At 38.3% G+C, this 21,758-nt stretch overlaps 1 protein-coding gene across 1 annotated transcript in view; it reads left to right on the top strand.

Moving 5' to 3' along the window:
- The window catches only part of LONRF2 (LON peptidase N-terminal domain and ring finger 2), a 48,716-nt gene that overhangs the window by 15,663 nt on the left and 11,295 nt on the right, over positions 1-21,758 (top strand). The window contains exons 3-8 of the mRNA XM_047851190.1: positions 13,725-13,847; positions 16,015-16,173; positions 16,704-16,905; positions 17,561-17,660; positions 17,938-18,052; positions 20,911-21,032. Of these exons, the coding sequence (XP_047707146.1) occupies positions 13,725-13,847; positions 16,015-16,173; positions 16,704-16,905; positions 17,561-17,660; positions 17,938-18,052; positions 20,911-21,032 (821 nt within the window). The remainder of the gene's footprint in view (positions 1-13,724; positions 13,848-16,014; positions 16,174-16,703; positions 16,906-17,560; positions 17,661-17,937; positions 18,053-20,910; positions 21,033-21,758) is intronic.

Raw genomic sequence — 21,758 nt, forward strand, 5'->3', positions numbered from 1 at the left:
ACCAAAGCAATAAACAACTACAAAACAGTGAAAACTGTGGGAAAGCTCTGGACTACAGCAAAGCAGCAGCAGAAAACCTATAGAGCTCCAAAACTAAGGATGATCACATAGAAAAGTGTAGGAAGTATTTTACTTGTATCACTACATCCCCCAGTTCAGACCAGCTCAGCACCAAGAAGGATCCCCTCAGAGGGATTTCACCGCATAGGGTAAAGAGAACAAGAGGATTCGAGCAGTCCTTGTTTTCACCAGGAACTTCTGCAGCCTTTACTACTGAGGACCCCAGAACTCTTAACCAATGGCGAACCCAGCTGATGGAACTGTCCAGAATCCTGTCTCAGGGTCTCCTTCCCAGGGCTGGAGCCATTGCTGTGGTGACACTTGCCCACTGGAGCCCGAGTTATTGCTGTGCCCAGTTCTGCAGGACTGGGATGCCACAGGGCCTCACCATCTACAGGGACCAGAGCTACCTCTGTGTTGTGCCCCACCCCCCTCAGTCCTAAGCCCTGTCATTGGCCCACCATTACCAAAGCTGAGCTTCTGCTGCTCTATGCCCTGCATCCTGGGTCCTAAGTGACAGCTTTTACCTGCTATCACTGGGTCATGTTGCCTTTGCTCTGTATCCCACCCCTTTGGTCCTGAGTTGGGGGCTGTGTAGCTGCTGTTGTGCCATCACGAGGGCCACACAGCTGCTTCTGTGTGCCCTACCTCTCAGTCCTGAATAGGGATACCTCTGTGCCCTGTCATCCCTGAGCTGTGCTGCTGATGCATCTTGCTTTCCCCTTTATCCCCTTAAACTAATGTCATTATACGAGTTTCCCAGCTCCTGTTTCCATGGGTGATCTGCACACACTCTTCTTTTTTTTAATGTTTATTTAAATTTGAGAGAGAGAGAGGGAATGAGAGAAAGAGAGGGAGGGGCAGAGAGAGAGGGAGACACACAGAATCTGAACCAGTCTCCAGGCTCTGAGCTGTCAGCAAAGAGCCCAATACAGGGCTGAAACTCATGAGCAGTGAGATCATGACCTGAGCTGAAGTCAGACACTCAACTAACTGAGCCACCCAGGAACCCATGCACACACCCTTACATCTCAGATACTATCATCACAGCAAATAAGTCTGTGTCCCAGGCCATGGGCTCGGGTAGTTCTGCATGTCACTAAGCCCATGACTCCAGCTCCTTTGCTGTTCTGAATGCCAGCACATCAGAACTGTCACCAAGAGGGATCCTCTTGGCAGGGCACCTGGATGACTCAGTTGGCTAAGCGTCTGACTCTTGATCTCAGCTCAGGTCATGATTTCAGGGACATGAGTTCAAGCCCCATGTTGGGCTCTGTGATGGGCATGAAGCCTACTTAAAAAATAAATAAAGGGATCCTCTTGGCTAGAACTTAACACCCACAGACAAAGTAGAACAGGAGGATCCCAGCAGCCTTTACCAACGAGGACACCAACAGCCCCAGCCACCACTGCCATCACAGACCCCCACAGAATGCCCACAGTCTTGGTCTCTGAGGATTCCCACTGCCTTTGCCAGCATTGGACTCAGTAGACAGATCTGCATGGAGACTATGCCACTGCACCTGAGCCAGCCAGTGCCCTTGCAGCCAACTTTAGATGAAAATCTTTCCCCATCAAATACACATCATCCAGACAGAAAATCAGCAAGGAAGTAATGGACTTGGACTATACTTTAGGCCAATGAATCTGACAAACATATATACAGAATATTCCACCCAAGAGCAAAAAAAATATGTATTGTTTTGAAGACCACAGAGAACATTCTCCAGGATGGATCATATGTTAGGTCACAAAACAAGTCTTAACAAATTTAAGAAGATTAAAATCTTATCAAATATCCTTTCCAAACACAATGGTTACTAGAAAAAGTAACAGGAGGAAAGCTAAAAAAAATTCACAAATACGTGGAAATGAAACAACGACTTCCAAACAACCAATGAGTCAAAGAAGAAATCAAAAGAGAAATTAAAAAAAAATCTTGAGACAAATGGAAATGGAAACACATATACCAAAATTTATGGGGGTGCAACAGAAGCAATTCTAGTAGGGAGGTTTATAGGACACCTACATTAATTAAAAAAAAAATAAAGATCTCAAACAACTTAATCTTATTTCTCAAGTAACTATAAAAAGAACAAACTAAGCCCAAATTTAGCAGAAGGAATAAAGATTAGAGCAGAAATGAAATAGAGACTAGAAAGACAAAAGATCAATGAAACTAAGAATTGGTTTCTTGAAAATAAAAAATTGATAAACCTTAAGGTAGACTAAGAAAAAAAAGATGACTGAAAGAAATGAAATTATAAATGGAGGAAGCATTATAACTGATGCCACAGAAATACCATTCATAAAAGACTATGAGTAATTATGTGCCAACAAGTTATATAACTTGGAAGAAATGGATAAATTTCTGGAAACATACAACTTAATCAAGACTTAATCATGAATATCATGGTTTGTGAGATGAGCCCCGCATGAGGCTCTGCATTGACAGTGTGGAACCTGCTTGAGATTCTCGCTCTTTGCCCCACCCCTCCTCTCTTTCAGAATAAATAAACATTTTTTAAAAAAAAGAAATAAAATGAGCAAAGAAAAAAAAGAGATAAAGTAAAAAATGGGCTCTTGGGGGTGGCTCAGTCGGTTGAGTGCCTGACTCTTGATTTTGGCTCAGGTTGTGATACCAGTGTTGTGGGATCAAGCCCCACAACAGGCTCCAAGCTGAGCATGGAGCCTGTTTAAGATTTTCTCTCTCTCTCTCTCTCTCTCTCTCTCTCTCTCTCTCTCTCACCCACCCTCTCCCCTGCTAGCACTCTCTCTCTAAAAAAATAAATAAAACAAATTTTAAAAATTGAAAAAAAAAGTCTCAACTATAGAGAACAAACTGATGGTTAGTGGAAGGGAGATGGGGGGGGATGGATGGAAGTGATGGAGATTAAGGAATACATTTGTTGTGATGAGTACCGGCTGATGAACTGCAGAATCACTGTATTGTATACCTGAAACTAAGCTTACACTGTATGTTAACTAACTGAAGTTTAAATAAAATTTTTTTAAAAAAAGAAAAAAAAAGACTTCATCATGAAGTAATAAAAAATCTGAACATACCAGTAATCAGCAAGGAGAATGAATCAGTAATCAAAATCTCCCCAAAAAAGCAAAGCCCAGGACAAATGGTTTCATAGATAAATTCTACCAAACATTTAAATAAGAATTAATACCAATCCTCAAAATTTTTAGAAAGAATTGAAAAAGAAGGAATACTTCCAAACTCATTTTATGGGGCCAACATTACCTTTATAGTGAATCCAGATAAGGACACTACAAGAAAATTATAGGCCAATATCCCTGATGAACATAGACACAATAAATCCTCAACAAAATACTAGCAAAATCAAAATCAGGAACATGTTAAAAGAATATACCATGATCAAGTGGGATATATTGCTGGGATGCAAGTATGATTCCACTTCTGCACATCAATCAGTGTGATATACCACATTAACAGAATGAAAGATAAAAATCATATGATCATCTCAATGGATGCAGAAAAAATATTTGACAGAATTCAATATCCTGTCATGATAAAAACTCAACAAATTAGGTATAGAAGGGATGTTCCTCAACATAGTATAGGTTATATGGGCAATCCCACAGCTAACATCATACTCAAGATTGAAATGTTAAGTCTCTCCTCTAAGATCAGGAACAAGACAAGGATGCCCATTTTTACCACTTCTATTCAACATAATATTGGAAGTCCTCACCACAGCAATTTGGCAAGAAAAAGGTGGGGAAAAAAGGCATCCAATCAGAAAGGAAGAATTACCTGCTTGCAGATGACATGATTTTTTATATAGATAACCCTGAATATTCCACCAAAAAACTGTTGGAACTAACCAGGGAATTCTCTAAAGTTGCAGAACACAAATTAGCATTCCTATACAATAACAAGAAACTATTTGAAGAGAAATTAAAAAATAAATCCCATTGACAGTAGCATCTGGAATAAAAAAATAGTTAGGAATGAATTTAACCATGAAAGTGAAAGACCCGTACACTGAAAGCCATAAGATCTTAATGAAAGAAATTGAAGATTCAAATAAATGGAAAGATATCCTGTGTTCTTAGATTGGGAGAGTTGATATTGTCAAAATATCCATACTACCCAAAGCAATCTACAGATTCAGTGCAATTCCTGTCAAAATTCCAATGGGATTTTTCACAGAAATGGAAAAAACTATCCTAAAATTCATAGCGAAGCACAAAAGATCCCTAGTAGCCAAAACAATCTTGAGAAAGAACAAAGTGGGAAGCATCACACTTCGTGATTTCAAACTATATTACAAAGTTATAGCAAGCAAAACAGTGTAGTACTGGCATAAAAATAGCCACATAAACCAATGAAACAAAATTTAAAGCCCAGAAATATACCCATGCATATGTAGTCAACTAATCTTCTACCAGGGTGCCAAGAACACACAATGAGGAAAGGGTTTCTTCAATAAATGGTGTTAGGAAAAGCAGATCTCCATATGCAAACAAATGAAACGGGACTTCTATCTTATACCACTCACAAAAATGTACTTGAAATGGTTTAAAGACTTAAATGTAAAACCTGAAACTACGAAACTCCTAGCAAAACATAAGGAGAAAGTTCTTTGAGAGTGGTCTTGGCAATAATTTTTTTGGATATGATACCAAAAGTAGAGGTACCAAAAGCTAAAATAAACAAGTTGGGAGTGTATCAAACTAGAAGTTTCTACACAGCAAAGGAAACAATCAATAAATTGAAAAGGCAAACAGTGGAGTGGGAGACAATATTTGCAGACCATATATCTGATAATGGGCTAATATCCAAAATAGATGAAGAACTCCTACAACTCAATAGCAAAAATTGAATAGGGAGACTAAAAAATGGACAAAGGACCTGAATAGACATTTTTCCAAAAAAGATATACAAATAGTCAATAGGTACATGAAAAGGTGCTCAACATCACTCATCAAGGACATGCAAATCAAAACCACAATGAAATATCACCTTACACCTTGTTAGGATGGCTAGTATCAAAAATACTAGAGATAACTAGCAAAGATGTGGAGAAAAGGAAACGCTTGTACATTGTTAGTGGTAATGTAAATTGGTACAGCCATTATAGAAAACTGTATGCAGGTTCCCCATATAAAAAATGGAACTTCTGTGTGATTCAGCTGTCCTATTTCTGGGTATATAAAGGAAATGAAGTCAGTATCTTGAACATACCTACACTCTCATGTTCACTGCAGCATTATTCACAGTAGCCAAGAATGGAAACAACCTAAGTGTGGGTGAATAACGAAGGTGAGAGGCACACCTGTGTGTGTGTGTGTGTGTGTGTGTGCACGCACACACACACACAGGAATATTCAGCCTTAAAACAGAAGGAAATTGTGTTATTTTTAACAGTGTGGATGAACTTGGAGGGCACTGCGCTAAGTGAAGTAAACCAGATAGAGAAGACAGATACTGTGTGCTACCAGTATATGTGGAACCTAAAAAAAAATAAAATCTGATTTCATAGAATAGAGTGGTGATTCGCTGTTGTTTAACATAATGTTGGAAGTTCTAGCATCAGCAACCAGACAACAAAAGGAAATCAAAGGCATCAAAATTGGCAAAGATGAAGTCAAGCTTTCACTTTTTGCAGATGACATGATACTATACATGGAAAATCCGATAGACTCCACCAAAAGTCTGCTAGAACTGATACATGAATTCAGCAAAGTTGCAGGATACAAAATCAATGTACAGAAATCAGTTGCATTCTTATACACTAACAACGAAGCAACAAAAGACAAATAAAGAAACTGATCCCATTCACAATTGCACCAAGAAGCATAAAATACCTAGGAATAAACCTAACCAAAGATGTAAAAGATCTGTAGGCTGAAAACTATAGAAAGCTTATGAAGGAAATTGAAGAAGATAGAAAGAAATGGAAAAACATTCCGTGCTCATGGATTGGAAGAATAAATATTGTTAAAATGTCAGGACTACCCAAAGCTATCTACACATTCAATGCAATCCCAATCAAAATTGCACCAGCATTCTTCTCAAAACTAGACCAAGCAATCCTAAAATTCATGTGGAACCACAAAAGGCCCTGAATAGCCAAAGTAATTTTGAAGAAGAAGACCAAAGCGGGAGGCATCACAATCCCAGACTTTAGCCTCTACTACAAAGCTGTCATCATCAAGACAGCATGGTATTGGCACAAAAACAGACACAGACCAATGGAATAGAATAGAAACCCCAGAACTAGACCCACAAACGTATGGCCAACTCATCTTTGACAAAGCAGGAAAGAACATCCAATGGAAAAAAGACAGTCTCTTTAACAAATGGTGCTGGGAGAACTGGACAGCAACATGCAGAAGATTGAAACTAGATCACTTTCTCACACTATTCACAAAAACAAACTCAAAATGGATAAAGGACCTGAATGTGAGACAGGAAACCATCAAAACCCTAGAGGAGAAAGCAGGAAAAGACCTCTCTGACCTCAGTCGTAGCAATTTCTTACTTGACACATCCCCAAAGGCAAGGGAATTAAAAGCAAAAATGAACTACTGGGACCTTATGAAGATAAAAAGCTTCTGCACAGCAAAGGAAACAACCAACAAAACTAAAAGGCAACCAACGGAATGGGAAAAGATATTTGCAGATGACATACCGGACAATGGGCTAGTATCCAAAATGTATAAAGAGCTCACCAAACTCCACACCCGAAAAACCAATAATCCAGTGAAGAAATGGGCAGAAAACATGAATAGACACTTCTCTAAAGAAGACATCCGGATGGCCAACAGGAACATGAAAAGATGCTCAACATCGCTCCTTATCAGGGAAATATAAATCAAAACCACACTCAGATATCACCTCACGCCAGTCAGAGTCGCCAAAGTGAACAAATCAGGAGACTATAGATGCTGCAGAGGATGTGGAGAAATGGGAACCCTCTTGTACTGTTGGTGGAAATGCAAACTGGTGCAGCCACTCTGGAAAACAGTGTGTAGGTTCCTCACAAAATTAAAAATAGACCTACCCTATGACCCAGCAGTAGCACTGCTAGGAATTTACCCAAGGGATACAGGAGTACTGATGCATAGGGGCACTTGTACCCCAGTGTTTATAGCAGCACTCTCAAATTATGGAAAGAGCCTAAATGTCCATCAACTGATGAATGGATAAAGAAATGGTGGTTTATATACACAATGGAGTACTACATGGCAATGAGAAAGAATGAAATATGACCCTTTGTAGCAACGTGGATGGAACTGGGGAGTGCGATGCTAAGTGAAATAAGCCATACAGAGAAAGACAGATACCATATGTTTTCACTCTTATGTGGATCCTGAGAAACTTACAGAAACCCATGGGGGAGGGGAAGGAAAAAAAAAAAGAGGTTAGAGTGGGAGAGAGCCAAAGCATAAGAGACCCTTAAAAACTGAGAACAAACTGAGGGTTGATGGGGGGGTGGGAGGGAGGGGAGGGTGGGTGGTGGGTATTGAGGAGGGCACCTTTTGGGATGAGCACTGTATGTTGTATGGAAACCAATTTGACAATAAATTTCATATATTGAAAAAAAAAAGAATAGAGTGGTGATTGCCAGTGCCTGGAGGCAGGGAAAAATGGGGAGATGTAAGTCAAAGGTACAACTATAAGAAGAACAGGTTCTGAGGATCTAATATACAGCATGGTGACTATAGTTAGTAATACAGGATTACATACTTGAAATTTGTTGAAAGTAGATTTTAAGTGTCCTCGCTGCAAAAAAAAGAAGAAAAGGAAGAAAGAAAGAAAAGAGTTAACTATGTGAGGTGGTATATATGTTAATTACCTTGACTGTGGGAATCATTTCACAATGTATGTATGTATCAAATCATCATGTTGGGTGCTATGTTTTATATGTTATATTTGTTAATTGTTCTTCAATAAATCTGGATTGAAAAAACTGGATTCAGCTATCATCTGGAGGAGTTCAAATTCTTAGTTTTGGGCTATGTGACAGTATTTTTTTGTGTTTGTTTGCTTTAACTCCCACAACCTGTCATTCCTGAGACTTTTCAAGGAGATAAACAAGAGAAGTTGTACTGTGCATATGACCTATCATAACTGTCCATTTGAGTAAGGTTACTGGTCAGCAAATGTCTGGTAACTTAAAAATTTCTGGTTTATTGTGCGTGATTCACTTGTCTGAATGAAGTACTATGAAATTAATAAAATTTCTTTTTAAAAATTAAAAAATTCAAATAAGAAGATTGTAGTATAATCATTCAGTGGAACCCTACATGGTGATAGGGAATAATGAAGTATCTGTCTATTCAACAATGCGGGTGAACCTCAGAAGCATCACGTTAAGTGAAGGAAGGAACACAAAAACATGTGTGATTACATTTATATGAAATTGTCAAAAAGGCAAAACTGTAGTGACAGATCAGTTGTTCCTGAACTTGGAGAGAAGAGAGGATTGACTTCAAAGGGCATGAGGGAACTTTCTGGGGTGATGGAAATGTGCTACATCATGATTGTGGTTGTAGTTACACAGTGTATACATTTGTCAAATGTCATACATTGCACATTTAAAATTGGTAAACCCCTAGCTAGACTTCTCAAAAAGAAAAAAGATAGGAACCAAATAGATAGATAAAATCACCACTTAAAGAGGACAGATCACAACCAACACCATAGAAATGAAACAATTATAAGAGAATACTATGAAAAATTATATGCTAGCAAACTGGGAAATCTGGAAGAAATTAACAAATTCCTAGAATATCACGAACTACCAAAACTGGAACAGGAAGAAATAGAAAATTTGAATAGACCCATAACAAGCAAAGAAATTGAATCAGTAACCAAAAATCTCCCAACAAATGCAAACTGGTGCAGCCACTCTGGAAAACAGTGGGGAGGTTCCTCAAAAAATTGAAAATAGAACTACCGTATGACCCAGAAATAGCACTACCAGGAATTTATCCAAAGGATACAGGAGTGCTGATTTATAGGGGCGCATGTACCCCAATGTTTATAGCAGCACTTTCAACAATAGCCAAATTATGGAAAGAGCCCAAATGTCCATCAATTGATGAATGGATGAAGAAGATGTGGTTTATATATATAATGGAATACTACTTGGCAATGAGAAAGAATGAAATCCTGCCATTTTCAGCAACATGGATGGAACTGGAGGATATTACGCTAAGTGAAATAAGTCAGAGAAAGACAGATATCATATGTTTTCACTCATATGTGGAACTTGAGAAACTTAACAGAAGACCATGGGAGAAAGGAAGGGAAAAAATAGTTTCAAACAGAGAGGGAGGCAAACCATAAGAGACTCTTAAATACAGAGAAAAACCTGAGGGTTGATGGGGTGGGGGGTGTGGGGGAAAGGGGAAAATTGGTGATGGGCATTGAGGAGGGCACTTGTTTGGATGAGCACTGGGTGTTGCATATAAGTGATAAATCACGGGAATCTACCCCCAAAACCAAGAGCACACTGTATACGCTGTATATTAGCCAACTTGACAATAAATTACATTTTTAAAAAATCTCCCAACAAATAAGAGTCCTGGGCCAGATGGCTTCCCAGGGGAGTTCCACCAGACATTTAAAGAAGAGTTAATACTTATTCTTCTCAAACTGTTCCAAAAAAAAAAAAAAAATGGAAGGAAAACTTCCAAACTCATTCTACGAAGCCAGCATTACCTTGATTCCAATACCTGGCAAAGGAGAATTACAGGCCAATATCTGTCCCTGATGGACCTGGATGCAAAAATTCTCAACAAGATACTAGCAAATTGAATTCAGCAGTACATTAAAAGAGTTATTCACTATGATCAAGTGGGATTTATTCCTGGGCTGCAGGGATGGCTTAATATTCACAAATCAATCAACATGATACACCACATTAATAAAAGAAAGGATATGGGGCACCTAGGTGGCTCAGTAGGTTGAGCATTGGACTTTGGCTCAGGTCATGATCTCATGGTTTGTGAGTTTGAGTCCCACATTGGGCTGTCTGCTGAACCTGCTTTAGATCCTCTGTCCTCCTCTCTCTCTGCCCCTCCCCTTCTCATGCTCTCTCTCTGAAAAGTAAATGAAAACATTTAAAAAATAAAAGAATAAGAGCCATATGATCCGGTCAATAGATGCAGAAAGACCATTTGACAAAATACAGCACCCATTATTGGTAAAAAGTCTTAACAAAATAGGAATAGATGGAACATACCTCAACATCATAAAGGCCATATAGGAAAGGCCTGTAGATAACATCATACTCAGTGGGGAAAAACTCCTTTCCCTTATGGTCAGGAACAAGACAAGGATGCCCACTTTCAACATTACCATTTAACATAGTCCTGGACGTCCTAGCCTCAGCAATCAGACAACAAAAAGAAAGGGTATACAAATCAAGGAAGAAGGCAAACTTTTACTGTTTGCAGATGACACTGTACCTATGTAGAAAATCTGAAAGACTCCACCAAAAAATTGTTAGAACTGATACATGAATTCAGCAAAATTTTAGAATATAAAATCAATGTGCAGGAATCTGTTGCATTTCTATACACAAATAACAAAACAGAAAAATCAAGGAATTATTCCTATTTACAATTGCACCCAAACCAATAAGATACCTAAGAATAAACCTAATTAAGAGACAAAAGATCTGTACTCCAAAAACTACAGAAGACTTATGAAAGAAATTGAAGAGGACACAAAGAAATGGAAAAACATTCCATGCTCACGGATTGGAAGAACAAACATTGTTCTAGTTGCTTGTTACCCAAAGCAACCTATGCATTTAATGCAATCAAAATACCACCAGCATTCTTTGCAGAACTAGAACAAACAATATGTTTCTATGTAAAATTTGTATGGAACCAGAAAAGACCCTGAATAGCTAAAGCAATCCTGGAAAAGAAAAAACTGGAGGCATCACAACTCTAGATTTTAAGCTATATGATAAAGCTATAGTCATCAAGACCATATAGTATTGGCACAAAAACAGATCAATAGAACAGAATAGAAAACCCAAAAATGGACCCACAGCTATATGGTCAAGTAATCATTGACAAAGCAGGAAAGAATATCTAATGGTAAAAAGACAGTCTCTTCAACAAATGGTGCTGGGAAAACTGGACAGCAACATGCAGAAGAATGAAACTGGACCACTTTCTTACACCATACACAAAAATGAATTCAAAATGGATGAAAGACCTAAATGTGAGATAGGAAACCATCAAAATCCTAGAGAACATGGGCAGCAACCTCTTTGACCTTGGCTGGAGCAACTTACTGGACACATCGCCAAAGGCAAAGGGAACAAAAACAAACATGAACTATTGGGACCTCATTAAGATAAAAAAAACTTCTGCACAATGAAGGAAACAATAAAACTAAAAGGAAGCCTACAGATTGGGAAAAGATATTTGCAAATGACACATCTGGTAATGGGTTAGTATCCAAAATCAAACTCAACGCTCAAAAAACAAATAACCCAGTTAAGAAATGGGCAGAAGACATGAATAGGAACTTTCCCAAAGAAGGCATCCAGATGGCTAACAGACACATGAAAAGATGCTCAACATCACTCATCATCAGGCAAATACAAATCAAAACCACAATGAGGTATCACCTCATACTGGTCAGAATGGCTAAAATTAACAACACAAGAAACAACAGGTGTTGGTGAGGATGCAGAGAAAGGGGAACCCTCTTGTACTGCTGGTAGGAATGCACATTGGTGCAGCCACTCTGGACAACAGTGTGGGGGTTCCTCAAAAAACTAAAAATAGACCTACCCTACGATCCAGCAGTTGCACTATTAGGTATTTACCCAAAGGATAAAAAAATACAGATTCAGAGGAATATATGCACCCAATGTTTATAGCAGCATTATCAACAATAGCCTAACTATGAAGAGAGCCCAAAGGTCCATCAACTGATGAATGGATAAAGAAGATGTGGTATACATCATAAACACACACACACACACACACACACACACACACAATGGAATTGTATCCATACATACAGTTGTATACGTGCAATGGAATATCACTCAGCCATCAAAAAGATTGAAATCTTGCCATTTGCAACAACATGCATGGAGCTAGAATGTATTTTGCTAAGTGAAATAAATCAATCAGAGAATGACAAATACCATATGATTGCACTCGCATGTGGAATTTAAGAAACCAAACAGAACATGTGGTAAGGTAGAGGAAGAGAAGAGAGGGGAACAAACCACAAGAGACTCTGAGAGAACAAACTGAAGGTTTATGGAGGTAGGTGGGTGGGAGATAAGCTAGATGGGTGATGGGTATTAATGAGGGCACTTATGATGAGCACTGAGCGTTGTATATAAGTGATGAATGACTAAATTTACTCCTGAAACCAATATTGCACTATATATTAACTAACTAAAATTTAAATTTGAAAAGTATTCATAAAAATTTGTGGATTTTATTATATATAAATTATATGTCCCTAAAACTGTGGTGGCAAGAATGTATAAGCAAGTATAAGGCTATAGCTGAAGAGAATGAGGAACATTTATGAGATTAGAAAGCTCAGAAAATGTTTGGAATGCAGGTTAATGGATGAAAGAGCAGAGGATGTTATAGTTCAATGGGAACCGAGTTCACATCATAATATAAACTCCAGGAAGGATTCGATTTAAGCTCTTAGGAAAGGAATAAGAGAGAAGGTTTGCTTGATGGTGCCAGTTCACTCTGCCATGCAGATCAGTAGTGGAGAAAGAAAAGTCCTAGTGCCTCACCCCGACTTCCTGCAAAGAATTGCACAAACTGCCTGGGGAAAATTGTGGCTGCCAATGCATGTGACAGGTCCTTCCCCCACCCCCCAAGGAAGCCCCTCTAAATCCTGGTACATGGGGCTCCCAGCATAAGGCCTGACTTCCCTGTCACACACCTGAAAATAAAATCTCTCAAATACATCTCTTTTATGTAGACAAAGGACCCAAAAAAGCTTCCATTCAGCAGTGAAGACTATGGAGGACGAGGGTCTGACTCAGCATAAGAGAAAAACAGTTGGAAACAGTACATCTTTCTTAAATATGAACAAAGAACCAGAGAGTAACAAGAAAAAATAAATAAGAAAAAGACTAAAGATAATATGTGAACTGATACATTACAGTATTTACAATGATTTGAGAAAATACTGCAATTACCAAAAAAAATGCTGGTGGAAAATTCTGATCCATATTACACTTTGTTTATTTCTGTTGTAGTATTTTGTAGGCTATGCTTTGTGTTATAGATATTTCTGCTCATGTCTGTCTTACCTCACAAGTCTATATGCTCCATGAAGACAGGAACATGGTTGTGATCTGTGATTGCTGAGCGTATTTAAAGTTGGTAGATAGCCAGTTCCCTCTTAGCATGTACCTTGGAACTGCCTTGGGCTCAAATTCCTAGTCCGGTGACCCCTGTTGGCTGATTGTGGATTGTGTTTATGAGACATTTGGGTTTGCTTGGTTTCCAAGGTAGAAGAGCTAGAGCCAACCTTGATGGGTTTTTGTTTATTCTAGCTAATTTGAAAATTAAATAGTTCTAATGGTTTTTTTCAGGTCTCCTTGTATACAAGAATATAATCACACCATTTTTTAAAATGTATATTTGTTTTTTGATGAATCCAGGGGCATCATGTGAAAGCTCAGGCTCTTTCTGGATTGGGAAGAAGTAAGGAAGTGTTGAAGGAGTTTCTCTACTGCCTTGCTTTAAATCCTGAGTGTAACTCTGTGAAGAAAGAAGCACAGAAGGTGTGATTTTCTTTAAATGACTTTCTTCTTTAAGTCTCATTTATATAGCCCTTGTGTTCATTCTAGTGACTCCTGTCACATAAACAAGAAATATAATTCTTAATATTCATGACAATATGATTAAAGACACACAGGAATAATGATGAGTTTCATGTACTTGATAAATTTCATCCAGGGATAAAGCACAGTGAGATGGCTTTCGTGTAGCTCTGTTCTGCTGAAATAATGGCACGTGCTAGTGAGGGAGGATCCATGTGTGAGACTGGAGAGGCAAAGTGAGTTTTCTTAGAGTGGTAATTTCAAGCATTATCATTTGTATAGGAGCCCTATAAAAGCCATTGTGATAATACGCAAAATATACCAGTCTAGCTGCATAGGTTGACTTGAAAGTTTTAGCAAAGCTTCACCAGAAGAAGGCAGAAATATCTTCTCTCTTATTCAGGTCTTTTTTTTTTTTTTTTTTTTTTTTTTTTTTTTCTTATTCAGGTCTTTAACCCAGTCTTCTTAGAAGTCACTGAGTCACACTTACTGTAAAAGAGCCTGTACAATAGTTACAGTCTTAGCAGGTGCAGTGACCAGCAGTTCTGGTTTTTATGTCAGTGTTTCCCTATTTTAACACTATCGCTGACTTCTACCACACATTTACCTTGTAATTTCCACTTTCCAGTCTAGTTTTATTTTTGGCAACAAGGAATAATGAATCTATTCTTCCTTCTCCATTTTAAAGCACCTTAGATATTTGAGATGGATTGTTATCTTTGTCTCAAGTCTTTCTTTGGCCTGAACATCCTTATAAGGTAGTAAGGTTTCCTCCTTTGGATACATTTAGTGTACCCCAGCATCCAAATCTGACAACTATAGGGGGAACCTTTCACCTTCCCTTGTGTTCATTTCATGAGGCATGTTTATTTTTAGCCTAATACCATCACACCATTGGCTCATAGTTAGACAAAACACCTACATCTTTTTTGTTTGTTTTCAGTGAGAACCTTGTAGCAATATTTTTTTTATCCTTTTATTATGCAGTCTGTCGGTCTTCGCTAATGCTGTCAGATCATCACTTACTGGTTTTGGCCGTTGTTTCAACTTGTCAAAATAACATTGAATCTTAACATTGGCTTTTCTAACTATCCCTGCCTGCTTTGTTCCACCTGCACATTTCACAAGAATGTTAAAATGGGTCTCAACTGCTTTTTACAACAGCATCATAGGAAATTCAGCTTGAGTTCAAAATTAAGCAGATGTATAAAGGTCCCAGGACCAGAATCTAGATCTTGTGGTGCTTCTTGTCAGTCTGGTGCTATTTCAGATATGATGTTTTTCCCTGTAGCATTCTGTGAGTGGTAGGTGTCTTCTGTCTCACACAGTCCCAAAACAGTGCCTGGTGGTGCCCGTGAAACATGGTATCCTCCCAGGCAGCCTTCTGCTGCTCTAGTGAAGCCCCTCAGAGCCAGTGCTGAGGACATTGATGTCCATGCTGAGTGCTGTTTCTTCTTGATACAGCAGTTATGGGTGTGGTGCACTGACCTGTGACATGAAGAACCATGGAGGACTCTTTATTAGGTTTCAGTCACTGCTTTGTACTTCTCTTAATCCCTTGGATTTCAGCTGAGTCCATGAGGATTGGCAGGACCATCGAGTGATTGGCAGTTACTTCCCCCTACCACCAAAGGCTGGTCTGTGGCTCTTGAACTAGAATTACGGCCCTTCACCTTGTCTTCCTTTTATAGTTCTTTACGAGGTGGCTCTTCCAGTTCTCTTGCAAGTTGAGCAGTCCTCTAGAAATGTCTCAGTCCTGTGGGTGATCACGACTTGGATTTAATTTAGGACCCCTGCAACCTCTAGACCCCACTTTTCTCCCTTAACCCTGAGACTTTAGGGGTGATTTTCTGTAGCAGATGTGTAAGGGCCAGACAGAAATAGTGATGCTCATATTTTGTAGTTGGTTAGACTAAAGTGGAAAGGTACTGCTAGCCAGAATGCTTAAAGCATCGATTATGGTTTCAGAAACTTGAGTTTTAAAACATTGGCAATTGGAATATGGTAACTATTCTTTTCAATGTCTTGGATCAGTTTGCCCCGTAGTTTCCTTTGGATCTTTAAGGCATACTATGTATTTTTCAAAAGTGTTTTAAAACATATTTTTTTCTTCTTGGAAATTTTACAGGTAATGTGTGAGGTGTTGTTCCCAGCTTCAGAAAATGTGCATCAAAATTTAACACCTTCCATCCAAAGCAGAATATTGAACAGCAGGTTGAAGGCTCAGTGTGCCAGTGATATAAACACCCAGCCTCTGGAAGAAGGTGACAATGCAGGGAGTTCTAAGGTACGAAGTGCATGTGTTTGTCAATTTTATCTTGATTAAACTTTATGTAATTCCTTAATTTTCAACATTTACAAGTTATTCAAACTGTGGTGTTATATTAGTTGGAAGTACTTCTCAAGACAGGTTCTAGCTCCTCAACCTTAGAGTCGAACCTTTTAAAGGAAATTGATGGAAGTAACGAAAACAATGCAAAGAAACATGTAGAAAGAAAGATTTAGGACAGCACACATTGGGAACCCCAAGCATCAGGAGACCTGAACTTATTTTGGCTTGGAGAAAAGAAAGCAGAGGGATGATTTGAATATATGAAGACTGATATTCAGTTGATCTGTCTCAAGGAGAATTATTCTGTATTTTACTACAGGAAGTGCAAAGCTCATCTTAGAAGTTAATAGATGAAACCAGTCATGAATGAAGAGTACAATCCTGTTTTTTCCAAAGATGTCTAAGAAAGGCTACTGCATGAATACTGTTTTCTCTGATTTTGTGATTTCTTTAATATTTTGGATTCTTTTTTCCTACTTAACCAGAATCCATCTGAGAAATCCGATGTGTTCAGAAATACAAATTCTTCGGTTTTGTATTTTATACTGGGTCTGCACTTTGAGGAGGATAAAGAAGTGTTAGAAAGTATCCTTCCAGGAGCACCCAGCACCAGTTTAAAGAGACAGTTTCCAAATGATATGGAGGATGTGCATGACCTGAATGGTCCTGGGAAAATTCCCAAAAAAGGTCAGTAAACTATTTTATCATGGAGTTGTGTGACTCCAGAGTGATAGAATGTTAGCTAATATTCAATGCATTTTTTAATTTTTTTTAAATTTTTCTTAATCTTTATTTATTTTTGAGAGAGAGAGAGAGAGAGAGAGAGAGAGAGAGAGAGAGAGCGAGCAAGTGGGGGAGGAACAGAGAGAGAGGGATACACAGAATCCAAAGCAGCCTCCAGGCTCCGAGCTGTTAGCATAGAGCCTGACGCGGGGCTCGAACTCACGAACAGTGAGATCATGACACGAGCCAATGTCGGACACTTAACTGACTGAGCCACCCAGGCACCCCCAATGTTTTCTTTTTTTTTATTTTTACACAGATAGTTTAAAATTAATAATGAAAAGAATATGTCAGCTTTAAGATTATAGAACAATTTGAACGGTTAATCCCACAAGGATTTCATAGTCAAAACGAGGGAAAATTTAGTTATAACTTTAACTTTTATTCAAGCCCACTGTCCAGATAAATTATTGCTGTATATTGTTAATCAGGTTAGGAACTATTCCTTCCTAGCATGATTTGTTACATTGATGTAACACTTTTAGCCGGAGGAAATACAATTATTGCATGCTGGTATCCATATAAGCAGTGTTAATTTTAGCATTTTAAACTTTTTCAGAGGCAGATTCCTCACCTCAAAGGAAAATGACCTCTAATGTAGGAGAAGGTCCAGAGCTCTCCATAGATGTAACGGACTTTGAGTGTGCCCTTTGCATGAGGTAGGATGACGTAGAATCTGTGCAACTCTTTGAAATATCCATCCTTCCTGAATTTGATATCATAAACATAATAGGGTTTTCATTATCAGAGAAATTATATATACCTTAGCAATAAATGATTTATTTTCTAAAATTTGATAAGGAAGCTATAAATGGAAATAGATATAATTGATTTCTACAACAGTAGGGAAATTGTCTTAAGGAATTCTTAGAAAATAGATTATTTGAAAATCTCTTCTGGACAATTTTTGGCTAAAAACTCAGATATATTTTCCAGGTTGCTCTTTGAGCCTGTGACTACGCCATGTGGACATACATTTTGCCTAAAATGCCTTGAGCGCTGCCTTGACCATGCCCCGCATTGTCCGTTGTGCAAAGAAAAACTTTCAGAAGTAAGTATTTCTTCTGAAACAAGAAGACTGTTCGGCCCCTCTTCTTACCCCTCAGCAGGTGCTCATTTCTTGGGCTGGCTTTGTTTTGACTACCCATTTATTAAAGAAAGTTGGATTTCTCCAATCAAAGATAGGTCTTTTTCCTATTGGATTTCTCAAAAGATACACAGAGGAAGTTTAGATACAGAACCCATTAAACTTCAGGGAAATTTTCAGGCATGAGTATCGAAAACAGGTGACATAATTGGAGCTCTTACTATGCGTTAATTATAAATAACTGAGATAACATTGCTGAGTCCTTACCCTATGTTAATCATAAAGGGTTGAGGTAACATAATGGCATACTTAATATGTGCCAAGGATTCGGTCCTTTACTTCATCTCAAGGTGAAGTCATATTATAGTACTTAGTTTTTCTTAGGATCGAAGACTTGATCATTTTTGATACTGGGAAATCCCTTTGGTGCCCTGTCAGTTGCATCTTTTGTCTGAAATCAAAGCCAGTAATACATAAGTTTCCATGAAGGGAAGCTGCTTAGTTATGTCTAACTCAAAAATAAACTGTTTAAATCCATACCATAGGTATGGTAAATACAATAAACAACACTTAAAAGCTTTTAAAAGCTTTCTGATCAACTTTGCACATCATGACTCTGTCAACTATGTGGGCTCTGGTACTTTTGGTGCCACTAATCTTCCACGAAGCAAGTTATTTAACTTCTGGGAGGGCAGTTACCTGTAAAATGATACTACAAATATTTGCCTTAATTACTTCTAGAGGTCAAACTCACTAAATGCATTTTAAATACGATCAAGTGTTTTTTTAAAACAAATATACAGTAAAATTTATTTTTGAATTTGATATGGTGCAGGAGATATCATACTTACATGAGTTTTTAAATAATTGTGACTTAGTTTACTGCCAAAACTATAATTGAGACCTTTCTAGAGCATTATCTGTACGTAGTTTCTTTTAATTGCATACATCCCGAATCTTTCTAAGTTACTCAGGGAGAGCCTGAATAATCATGAATATCATTCATTGTACCATGCACCATGTGTCCTGATGGTGAATGCTTTTTGAGTCTTTGTAGCAGTTTCCTTCAGCTGTTCCTGTGCAGGTCTACTCCACAGTATTTGCTCTCTCTTCTTGCTAACAGTGGGTAGCATCTGGCCCACTGCCTTGTTGTACCCATGCTTGTCTGGACCGGTGGACCTGGAGGCAGCTTTCTTATTCTCAGAGAGTAAGATGCATGTCTTTATGACCACTGTTTGTAACACAGACCATTCATGTCTGCGTTCAGTGCTATATGGTTAGGGGGCTGTGTGATGAACCAGTGCATTGAGGTTGGCACTATAATATAAGCTCCTTAGGGACAGAGATGACTTCTGTCTTGTTTTCACTCTACCTCCAGAGACCAGAACGTGTACTAAAGGTTCAGCAAGTCCATGTTGAATCAATGATTAAATGAGTGAATGAATGAATGGCTAAGTGCAAGTTCTGTGTAGATTGCCGGTGTTCCAGAAATTAGAATATAATAAAACAAACTAAAATAATAATAATTTGATCTTTCTTCAATGCAGAAATACTTTCATGAGGTTAGACTTTTTCACATGCGTTATTATAAACATGAATTGTCAATTATCTGTGTATGTGCCGAAGTCTTGGTTGACATAAAGCCAAGTGAAGCAAATTTTATTGTATTACTCTTCAATAAAATGATACCCTAAAAGAACAGTATAAAATACTGATGTCATTAATAATACTAGTTGTGAATTAAGTGAAACTTGTTTCTGCTAGTTACTCCGTTACTGAGGGTCTCAAACACAGTTGTTGTTTCCCAAAGTTGAACTTCTAGTTCTTAGTGGGTTATAGCAACACATGTAGCTTGCTTCATATACTTTGTTTCATGTAGCTTGCAGCCCAGAAATGCAGCAAGTTAACAAAGAAACAATAGGACATTGAAACCTACCGGCCCTGGGGTCCTAGCTGTGCCACTGTCACTCTACACTAGTCCCTTAACCTTTCTGAGACCCATCTTCTGTATTAGTGCATTGTAGATGGTGCCTGTGGGACAGTGCTGTTTTAAGGCCTAACTTAATTTATATGAAGCATCTTCAGCTGGTACCTGATATGTATTCAAATGTTATTGAAAAAGAACTGTTGTTTGCAAATTCATGTGTCTAAGATAAAAGCAGTGCACGCACAGACACAGAATGATAGATCTTCAGCTACGTGTAACTCTTTCACCCACTGATCCTAGCACATTTTAATTCAGTTTCCACCTATTTTCCTTCATATCCAGCTGTAATTCCTTGGTCTGTCAGTTCCTTTCCCAATCCAAATAAAGTCAACTCTGCTTCTTGCACATGTCCATATAAATAACAAAGCAGAGCTAGAGAAAAGCCACAAAATTGGTAAGATTGGTTTCAGTTTAAATTCACAATCTTAAATCTTAGACTGAAAACATTAGTACTCATCCTTACTATGCTTCTCTAGTAGCTTCAATTTTCTACTTTCCCGGATGAGTATTTCCTGTTTCTCTTCTTTGACAACATATCTACTCACTTCCTCTCCCCTCCCTGACATTATGATACGTGATTGAGAATACAGAAGCCAACTCACTAATCCTTCCTCTGGGTGAACACCTTCTCCTGCCCCTTTTCTCAGAGGGGAGGAACTGCCCTGCCCCTCTCCATATCCCAGACTGGCTGACCTCCAAGCTCTGTATCCCCATCCTTTTGTCTTCCCAAAGACTGCACCCCTCTACCTTGTTGTCGACCTTTCCTACTGGGAGAAGAGTGCTTTGTCCTTTGGAATTAATTGCCATGTGGTATTAATATTGCCTTTTGTTACAGTTGTTGGCAAGCAGAAATTTTAATATAACTAGTCTGGCCGAAGAATTAATATTTCGATATTTGTCAGATGAACTCTCTGATAGAAAGAGAATTTATGATGAAGAAATGACAGAATTGTCAAAGTAAGTCCTCATGTTGTATATACTTGGTCTTGAGTTCAGATTAAAGAAGGAAATCCTTGTTAACTTAATAGCTTTATCTCAGGTGTTTTTTTTTTCCTCCTTGGCAGAGAAATTAGAAATCCCATAAATAGAAAAAAATTAATTACAGAGACTTATAGAAATTTAATTGGGATTATAAGAACTACTTCAAAGGTGTGGCTTCATAAAAAGTATGTAGTTGCTTTTTGTATCTGAATAAGTGGTACTGAATTTTTCAGAATTGAAAGGTACGGTATATAGAAACAGAAGGGAGAGCAGGATTACCACTCAAAATAGGCTTGACAGTTGTTTTTATCTTTTAAAGTGAGCAGAGTTCTGTGTTGTAGCAACTTTTAACTATTGAGGTCTTAAAATTCTGCTACTCTTTTTTATTTAGAACTCACTACTTTTTTTTTTTTTTTTTAATTTTTTTTTTTTAACATTTATTTATTTTTGAGACACAGAGAGACAGAGCATGAACAGGGGAGGGGCAGAGAGAGAGGGAGACACAGAATCTGAAACAGGCTCCAGGCTCTGAGCTGTCAGCAAAGAGCCCGACGCGGGGCTCGAACTCACGGACCGCGAGATCGTGACCTGGCTGAAGTCGGACGCTTAACCGACTGCGCCACCCAGGCACCCCTAGAACTCACTACTTTTGACTACTATGTAGTTTATGCTTTCATCAGAACTTTTTTCTCTTATTTGTTT

This window comes from Prionailurus viverrinus, chromosome A3 (assembly GCF_022837055.1).
Source record: "Prionailurus viverrinus isolate Anna chromosome A3, UM_Priviv_1.0, whole genome shotgun sequence".
Classification (NCBI taxonomy): domain Eukaryota; kingdom Metazoa; phylum Chordata; class Mammalia; order Carnivora; family Felidae; genus Prionailurus; species Prionailurus viverrinus.